Below are 9,630 nucleotides of genomic sequence, written 5' to 3' on the forward strand. Positions count from 1 at the left end.
AAAACTACTTGGCACCTTACTGCACTTGTTATATTAATCTTCATGGTGCATTTTTTAAATTTACTGGGAGAAACATTTAAAACAGTACACGTTTGCTTCTTTTTCAAGCATACATCTTTTTCAGCAGGTACGTGTTCTAGTAACTGTATTAAAAAGGCTAAAGTGACTTCTTAAGCATGAGTACACAATTTTCACTAATTTTGATAAAAATTATTTTATAGTTATAGCAGTAGATAGCCTTACTTTTTTCATCTCCTTTTGATCTGGATTGCTTATACTGAGTCTGTGCTTTGTCCTTGAAGGTGTAGAGTGGAAAGTACTGTGAGAAGAAACAAGGGAAGGAATTCACTCCTGTTCTCCTCCCTTCTACCCTGGTCACTGCTGAACAGAAAGGTATCAACCGTTACATTTTCTGTCACATACAAATACTGCAATGGGGCAAAATTAAATCCTGGGAAGACTGAGCTTCTGTTCTATGAGACATTATCATGCACAGTAGCTGGCACTCATTATAGAAAATAAACTTTCAAAGCTTTGTCCCAGTTATGTTCTGCCCCCAATCATAAGAGACGCCTGGAGCCTTTTGCAGCTTAAGCCTCCTTCCTACCCACACATCAGTGGAACAGGGACACCAGCAACAAACARGCCCTGGAAATAGGCTTCTGTGGAGCAGAAACAGCCGGCTGTTTCTTCCCTTAATGATGACTTGCATGCTAAACCAGAGTCAGCTATKCTGTCAAGACTACAAGAAATGGCTAAATCTTGCACACAGGTCACTTAGAAGGAACTTTACAATGAAAGTCTCCCTTAGCCCTGCTCAGCAAGCTGTCCAAACTGTGTCAGATTAAAACAGCATTGGAGCAAGACCAAAAAACCTCACTAACTTAAATACAGAAGAGCAAGAACCACCAGAGTAGGTTAATGGGACTTGGGAAGTAGTACCATCTTCTTCCTAACTYGATACATAGGTTCAGGAGTTACAACTGAGAACCCCTTCTCCACCTGACGAGTGACGAGAGTGCTTCTCAGTTGCCAMGTTTGCTCAGTTCATTAGTAACTACAGGTAAAGCTGCACAGAAATATGTATTTGAAGACCTRAGGATTATCTTGTTACTATTGCAATAGCAAGGCTGAAATAAGCTAGAAACGATTCACAGTATTTCATCGGCGACAACAAGAGTGTATGTCCTTCTCTGCATTCTTATACAGGGACAATGCAGTTCTCAAAAATCTTACCAAGAAAATGCTGCATGTTAGTGAATCAAAACAAATTTGAAAAATTAAGATTTATTTTTCAGACCTTACCAATAAATACTTACCCTTGAAAGCATCAAACACATGGTTTTCCAGGGACTCTGACTAAACAGCATTCAGAGAGCAATGTASAYTCTTTAAATGTGAGAATTTGGGGACAAAGGTGACAGAAAAGCTAACTGGAATACACACTATCTTCAGTCATGGTTCAGAATACTATTGCAAAGTTCTACACAGGCTAGTTAGGTAGGCTGAACCACTTACAATCTTTTCTTCATGTCTAACTTTTAAAGGAAGATAGTTAAAAATCTTTTAATTAATGTGTTTTCAAATATTGTTTAGCAAGCCCATGGAGTCATCTTAAGTTAGATGCTGTRCAAAAGTTAGCCCTCTACAAAAAGATAGGGTATAGTTTAAAAAAAACAAGTTTCAAAAATGAAAATTACYTTTATTTTTCACTTTGATATCCATGATTAAGACTACAGCTGCTCAACAAGATAAACATGACAGTTATACAAAACATATGTAAATATTTACAGACTTAACTGTACAAAATAATTTAAAGTTTACAAAAGTTTCATGCAATCTCTGTTGACTGACACAGTCTAGGTAATCTCCTTGGAGAAGCATAAAAGATCTCTGAATTTATTTCTTTAATGAGTCAAAAAAAGGATGTTGCAAGGCTTCATCAAGAGTAATTCTTTTGGCTGGATCATACTCCAACATTCTGCGAACAAGGTCAAACAGACTTTGATGATCTGTGTCTTGGCAATGCATGAATTCCTGGTGCGGGAGAAGGCGGGGGGGGGGGAAAGTAATTTAGAGAGATCTTTCACAACTGCAAATTTAACTGAGAATAATAATGAAAATGTTCTCCCCTACCTTTAAAGGCTTACAGCGTCTTCTAACATAACGACCTGCAGAACTGTGCTCATCCCAGTCCAACTGGTCATGATGAAAATAGTGCTTTCTGCATGACAACAACAACAACAAAAATTAATAGTGTCATATTTGTACTGGGTGGGTATTTTTTTAAGACTTTGGGAAGCATCGTAGAAGTATTCTTGAATATTCCTCTGCATGTGAGATCTAACTTTTCTTTTGCTAACTTACATTAAATCTTGCATTCTGTAGATTTGGGGCATTTGGGTTGGGGGTTAGGAAACAATGCTGTGCTGACTGCTTCTCCTTACATTGGAAATGGGAAACTTTTCTCTTCCTCAAAGACGATACATGCAGCAAATAGATCACTGCAGCCCATGTGTGGGGGACGTAAAGGAATGGTGGAAGGGACTGGGAGCTGTACTAGTAAGAGCAGGGCCCTCTTCTTCCACTCACTATAAATCTTCTGATGAAAATAGGTTGTTTATTCTGTTCTGCAGTTTACAGAAGAAAAGATATCTACTGCTGCTCTGGCGACCACACAGACACAGCTTTACATGAGCATGTTCATATTCAGTTACTGTTCATGAAGCTGATTTTTGGCTGCTGGTAACTCAAACTAAAACCAGAGACAGAAGACTCTGACTATTTCATTCAGCTAAATCTGAACACAGAATTTCTTGCAACAGACTAATAGTAACTGCAAAGCCTGGAAGCCCATTTTTGCTGACTTTTAGCAGCTCACAGTGAACAACAGAAACTTTAAAGTTCCTCAAATCACACTTTTATAATAGAAAAAAATTAGGCAATTACTCTTTCTGTAATGGCTTACCTGGATTTCTTGATCATGTGAGYTGGCAGAGGCCCGAGTATTCTTTCCATCATTGCCAAATGTTCTTTACTATCATGCGTCTGTTGGGAAAAAACGCAATGCCCTTGTCACATTTTTCTACTCTCAGACACTTGGTAACAAATCCACAAATGAGATGTTCTCCAGATCATCAGTGTCATTATACATTACTACATTAGATTATTAAAAACAGACTACCCAATGCAGCTTGTTATATTATACCTGTATGGTTAAGATGGACCCTGCAAAACAGAGTTTATAAACCAAGTTTTATTCACGCATATTTTATTATTGTAATTTGAGAAACATCTTCAAACTCCAGATAGGCTTCATTGTTCAAAACACTAAAGCAGATGATTGAGTAGTCTGAAGTAGATGTGTAAGATTTTTCACGTATGAATGCTGTCTACAACCTCTTCTATATAATACTTAAAGCCCTCTAAAATAACGCCCTTTGCACCAACAGTTAAGTAGATGTCATTTAAGAAGTCTGTAACAAAAAGGTTCAATTCAGCTTCACATACATACCTGAAATACTGTAAATCCCAAGTAATACTCAATTAGAATACAACCAATACTCCAAACATCACAAGGTTGCGACCATCCCAGTGCTGCAAAACATGCAAAGTGTACGTTTTACTTTTTAATACATTCTGAACACAAGTAATCCAGAAATGATATGCCATGTTTCCATCCATTAACTGATGCAGCTTTTCCCTGATTGCCTCTCCCCAAGGCTTGAAAAWTGTAAGGGAATGTATTTAGACTTTTGTTTTTAAAATACTACTTTTATTAAAAAGTACAGAGAAAAAGTTGGTTTACTCTCAAGAAATTTATCATCATCTGTGGGAGACAGTAACTGAGAAATTGGAATCATGTGCATCTACTCCAGTTCATGAAACAGGAAGACATTTCAATGAATTGTAATCAACTGTCAGAACGTTTTAAAGGCATTACTCACCTAAAATAACCTCAGGAGCTCTATAATGTCTTGTAGACACTAATGTGCTGTGATGTTCATCATCAAAAGTTGCACTTCCAAAATCAACAACTTTGATATCTGTGTTTTTTAAAGTGCGTTCATCTCGCTTCTTTAAGAGAGAATTCAAAGGTTCTTTGTTAATATTTTTAAATGCATGCTCAGGTAAAAGCTATTCATCACATTATCAATTTAAAATATCTTCAAAATACCAGTTGACATAGTCATGCTAAAAATCAAACCCACATTAAAAAAATCCCACGCATTCCCATTATCAACTCCTATTCAGTTCATTCCCCAAGAATAAAAAGGAGGCGCTGACAACAAGGCAATTTAATCTGAATATTTAGAAATAGCTGAATACCTAAAGACTTTGCCTACAGTATCAGAACTCCTTTTCTCTTTTGTTAACCTTAATATTAGCTGAACTTCAGAATTAGCTATCTCTGCCTAGATTTTGACTATTCATTGGTATGTACAATCGTTTATGCCATTTTAGTTCTAGAATAAAAATCTTATGCATCAGCTGAAGGCAGTAAAGTCAATATTGCTCTTCTGTTTCTAGTAAGCTTTTATACTTTGGAAAAAAGGGCAGCAATATAAAAATAAATCTTTTTTTCTCCTAGTGCTGTAAGTGATTTGTGGAGATAAGTACTCATCCTAACACTGTTTCTAGRGTTTTCTCAGATTTCAAAAGATGCTGCTCAAGAATGTCCTATTCTGGGCCTGTGCCCATTACAACACTGCCCAGCAGTCAACATTATGCACTGATGACAAACAGAAAGCTTAGCAAGGCCACTCATCTTTGCCACCAAGCAAAAAACTGCCCAACTGACAAGTCCTTCAGACTTCCTTAGAAACAGGGTAATTACATATGAAGCAAGATCTGACATCCTTCCCAAAACAAGAAGATGCTTTTAAGAAAGCGACTGAAAGAGCTTCTTTAATAACAGGAAAAAAAATGGTTAAATTCAAAGCTGTTAACACCAAGTCCCCTAAGAATGCTGAATTTCATTAAACAGGCCTTAGCTGTTATCAGATGAAACACTTCAGTTTGAATCAGAGCAACATTACCAGCTTAGCAGAAAACTGGTGCATCTCAAAGAGCACAAAGGATCTTACAAAAAAAAAAAAGCCCATTTATCATTTGACCTTTCACACATGGCAAGTTTTTAAGTTCAAATGAAGACAAGAAAAAGTCCAATGAGGGTTGGAAAGAAAAATGCAAACTTACCATTTTAGCATTGTATTTCACTATGTAATCAGACTCCACAAACAAGATATTTTCAGGCTTTAAATCTGTATGAGTTAGTTTATTATGGTGTAAAACTACAAGGAAAAAAACAGCAATTCATGAATAATTGACGAATTTCCTTAAAAAAAAAACCCATGCTTGATAAAAGTACTGAAGTTTACTTACAATTTATAGACTGGCAAATTTGATAAGCCATATTTCTGATGTCATTAATATGAAATGGCAGAAAGCTGTTTTCCTTAATAAAATCGTAAGTACTAAGCCCCAGCAGCTCAAAAACAATGCAAACATGGCCATGATGATCAAACCACTCCAGCATCTGGACACAGCGGCTTAAAAATAAATAGTACATATRAATACATGAAAACTCAACCCGTAATTATCTTTTGCCAAAACCTTARTATGTTGACTGTTCTACTTTTATACTTACAAAGCACTGCTTGGATCCATGGTGTTTAAGTGTTCCAATACTTGTATTTCTGAACGGGCTGCTTCCCGGTATCTACCAACATTTTTCACAATTTTAACTGCTACATGCATTCCTCTCCTTTAAAATAAAGTAAAAGACCACAGGCTATATCATTTTGTTGTCAAATATGTACAATCCTAAAGTATCCTGATTTTAATAAAAAGGATACAACAACAAAAAAAGATAGTATAGAACTACAAGTTTTATTTAGGGAATTTGACTTAATCTAATTTCAAAGGAAGGATCAGCATTATATGTTTTTGTTTTGTTTTTTTAATTCTGGTTAAGATTGAATTCTTATCATATATTTTATGTTAACTATCTCTAAAATAGTCTTCTTATCTAGAAAAGAAAAAGCATCAGGAATCCGTCCGCACCATGATTCCAAAAACTTATCAAAGTTCTCATTCAAGAAAAGTACTGCAAAAATTTTGACAACTTTTCTGCAACTTGCTGACTTTGGCTCTTATTTCTCCAATGGAATCCATGAAATAAGTAATTTCAGAAGTTTAGAGTTTGAGTGTTTCATAAYAGTAAAAACTAACAAAGCTGTACTTAGTATGTTTTATAACATACAGGGTGCATGGAAATGAAACTTGAAAYAGAACTGCTACACCAAACATGCCATCACATTAAAATCATCACTCCATCAAAAAGGCGTAACTGGATTACCACGCATTCAGAAAAGGTTGAAAAGGAAGTCTGATTCTGGAGACTAAGGAAAGGAATTTACAGTTCCAAGCAGCTGCTTGGACAAAAACCAAGATCATTTTCTCAATATCTCATTGCACCATCTTCTACAAGTCAGTCTCTTAATTCAATTCTGTATTCTTTACATACTTTCAAATTCTCCAGTTACAGCAACAGTAGTTACAGAAACAACAGAAAAAGTGGACTGGTATAGCAGGAAGGACACACAGTTCTCCTCCTCTGTATAAGGGCAGATGAAATCTATTTGTTAATTACTAGTTTGTGTCATGTCRATATATGGCTCGTATAGAAAAAAAAATATTATTTATAAAATAGTTTATTTTTGAAATAAAATTTTTAGGTAAACATTTCCCAAGCAAATGTGGCTGCAGGAAGTTTACTCCATTAAGAACAGATTCTTAAACTCAGAGAAAAAACAAAGTAAAAAAGTTTCTCTATATAGCATCTTGTATAAAACCAGAACTATGTGAGGGCCTTTCACAGAGCAACAGAAGAAACAAAAAGTATTTTAAATATTTAAAGATATGACTGAAGAACCTTAAAAAAGRTCAAGGAGTCTCGCAAAAAGATGTGCTATCTGAAACTCCTTAAAAATACTCATCTAGAAATTAGCTTACAAGACAGCTCTCATAGTTAAAAAACACTTCTTTCTTAAATATACTTTAACACTTAATTAGACCCCAACTTACTATCAAAGTCTTTTTATTTATTGAGAAATTAAAGCCCAGTGTATTTTGTCATGACATGTATTTAAAAAGGTAATTGATACTTACATATCATGATCTATGCACTCTACTACTTTTCCAAAAGCTCCTTCTCCTAAAGTTGCAACAATTTCATCTAAAAAGAACACACACAAGTCAGAATTATATAACTACTCGAACAAGAATAAGTAATATTAATGTAGATTTTAAAATGTGCCATTACAAAAACATAATTACTTTAAATCTCAGCATTTGAATGTGTTATTTTATTGGACAGGTGTCATGAAAACAGTTAGCTACAAAACTATCTCTTGTTCTAWTCTCAAGACTCAAGTTCATTTACTACTTGGAACTTTTTCTGAACACAGTATTTAAATTCTACAGAAAAGAAGATATGCAAAAAAACAAAAAGCACAAAAAAACAAAACAAAAAGAGCAATGAAGATTTCTTTAGCCCCCCTCCTCTGACATACTATTCTAAACAGATTTTTTGCTGAAAAGTTTTTAAAAAGTGTTGAAAAATGTTCTATACATCTTGCTCTTAGAACGTCTCCACTTTCACAGATCAGGTGACCCTCCTCATCATCCTCTACACTCCTGGATCTTTTCCTTCGGTGACTCTTCTGGAATCGGCACCAAGATCGTCCAGCCAATCAATATATCAGAGTGAATTCAGGGCAGAATACGCAATTCATTCAGCGGGGAGATATTCAGGCATTCAGTTACGCACCAGGCCACGAACAGTTGGCAGGAGCAATTTCAAATTCAGTCCCCAGAAATTCACAGGGCACAGTTTATGTTACAGAAGAAAAACATGGCAAGGAACAGATTTTCAGATAAATACTTAAAGTGATAAAGCAACAGAAAAAAACAACACAATTTTGTCTCTCAAACAGTGGCTTAATTGAAGATAGATTAAGACTGCAAAGTCACTACCTCTAATACTTTGCTATCAAATAGCAAAAAACACTATATCTAAGCTTACAGTCAGGTGAAATGCTTATATTTTAAAAATATATACTTTTGTCATCTAAATATAAAAAATTATCAAGCAATTTTACTTTCTTCATGTTTAGAGAAACAAGACAAGAAAAATTACTCTAAAGTCCTTGATCTGCAATGTATAATCTAATAAAACATTCTGTTTCTATTGCAGAAAAGGTGACATAAAACACCTAGAGCTGAAGATGCATCAGTGGGCATGAAGCCAATAATGAAAAATTCAGACAGCATGCCTTGAAAGAAGGCAGACAGCAAGCTTATCCCATCTTTAGTAAGACATTAGCTGCCATTAGTGAGGCACATGACTTAAAAGCTGGAATCAGGTGTAGAACTGTGCAGCTTGTTCTTATCAATTTACAGACATGCATGTTTCATACTGCCAATTAAGTACACATTAAAAAGGCACATTACTTCAATTATTTTTTAGTAACAGGATGGATGGCATCTCACAGTCTACCTGAAAAACAGACATTTCACTATGCTGTAAAACTAAAGTGATAACTGCATTGCAAAACAGTTGCCTGTCTTCATTTTCAAAATATATCATTCAGGAGAATGACAGTGATACTACTATTGGCCACCAACATTACCAGGGTACCAATTAGCACTGATGATAATCCCCCCAACACTGATCCAGAGTCTCAACTAAGAACATACTCATATGCTCACAACTGGATTCAACTACGAATCCTTTATTAATACAACAAGTTTCCCCAAAGTACTGTGAATAGGACTTGAAGTTCTAACACTCACTTAAGAAGCCTATTACCACTAATTCATTAATAATAAAGTTAAAAATTACTCGTACCGAATGCGATTGGTGACTGGAGCAATGATGTCTCTTATGCTTCCTTTTATGACTACTTTTCCTGCTCCGACCAGAGGATTTGCTATAGTGATGATGGTGACTCCTTTCATAGTCTCTGTGATAATGCCTGTGGTCATATACTTCACAGAAGTCATTTCTGTATTCCTCAACATATCTCCGGTCATGATGGTCTCTTTCATTTATGGCTCTATCGTCCAAATAATGACTGCAAATATATTTTAAGTGAATGTTCTCCACTTTAAAAACTTGAGGTTCCAACAAGATAAGTGACTCAAGCTGAGTTACTGAGTTATATAGTATCTGTCTTTACATCAAGAATGGTTTATAACTGACTCCCTCCCCAAAAGGAGTTTTTCATGTTATTTTATTAGGAAGTTAATGAGATTGACAGTCTCAAATACATAGCCATCCACAGGAACAATACATAATCCATCCAGTTTGCACAATAAATAGAAATCCAGATTTGAAAAGGAGAAATACTTCCTAGAACATACTGAACAAGTCAATCACAATTTCTAAGTTAATCAYAGGATAAAGTGCTCTCAATAGAGCAATAATCCTCTTCTACGCTTTCAAAGCCCACAGTATTAACAAACAAACAAAAAAAATCCCAGCAACATCTGAAGAGTCTGAGAGAAGTTAACACTGTTTTTAGTGCTCTGCATTAAACACAGTATTAAAAAAAAAAAAAAAAA

General features: G+C 35.2%; 1 protein-coding gene across 2 annotated transcripts in view; it reads right to left on the bottom strand.

Annotated features, from left to right (window-relative positions):
* Positions 1-1,711: 1,711 nt before the first annotated feature.
* The window catches only part of CLK4 (CDC like kinase 4), an 11,229-nt gene continuing 3,310 nt past the window's right edge, over positions 1,712-9,630 (bottom strand). For both annotated transcript variants that reach the window (XM_085312858.1, XM_085312857.1), the window contains 11 exons: positions 8,915-9,140; positions 7,637-7,727; positions 7,174-7,240; positions 5,651-5,767; positions 5,386-5,552; positions 5,200-5,294; positions 3,948-4,077; positions 3,515-3,597; positions 2,969-3,048; positions 2,137-2,224; positions 1,712-2,037 (listed from right to left, as the gene is read on the bottom strand). In XM_085312858.1, the coding sequence (XP_085168984.1) occupies positions 1,900-2,037; positions 2,137-2,224; positions 2,969-3,048; positions 3,515-3,597; positions 3,948-4,077; positions 5,200-5,294; positions 5,386-5,552; positions 5,651-5,767; positions 7,174-7,240; positions 7,637-7,727; positions 8,915-9,140 (1,282 nt within the window). In that variant the 3' untranslated portion in view covers positions 1,712-1,899. The remainder of the gene's footprint in view (positions 2,038-2,136; positions 2,225-2,968; positions 3,049-3,514; positions 3,598-3,947; positions 4,078-5,199; positions 5,295-5,385; positions 5,553-5,650; positions 5,768-7,173; positions 7,241-7,636; positions 7,728-8,914; positions 9,141-9,630) is intronic.

Source organism: Rhea americana, unplaced genomic scaffold (assembly GCF_003343005.1).
Source record: "Rhea americana isolate MKP2758 unplaced genomic scaffold, rheAme1 scaffold_37, whole genome shotgun sequence".
Lineage (NCBI taxonomy): Eukaryota > Metazoa > Chordata > Aves > Rheiformes > Rheidae > Rhea > Rhea americana.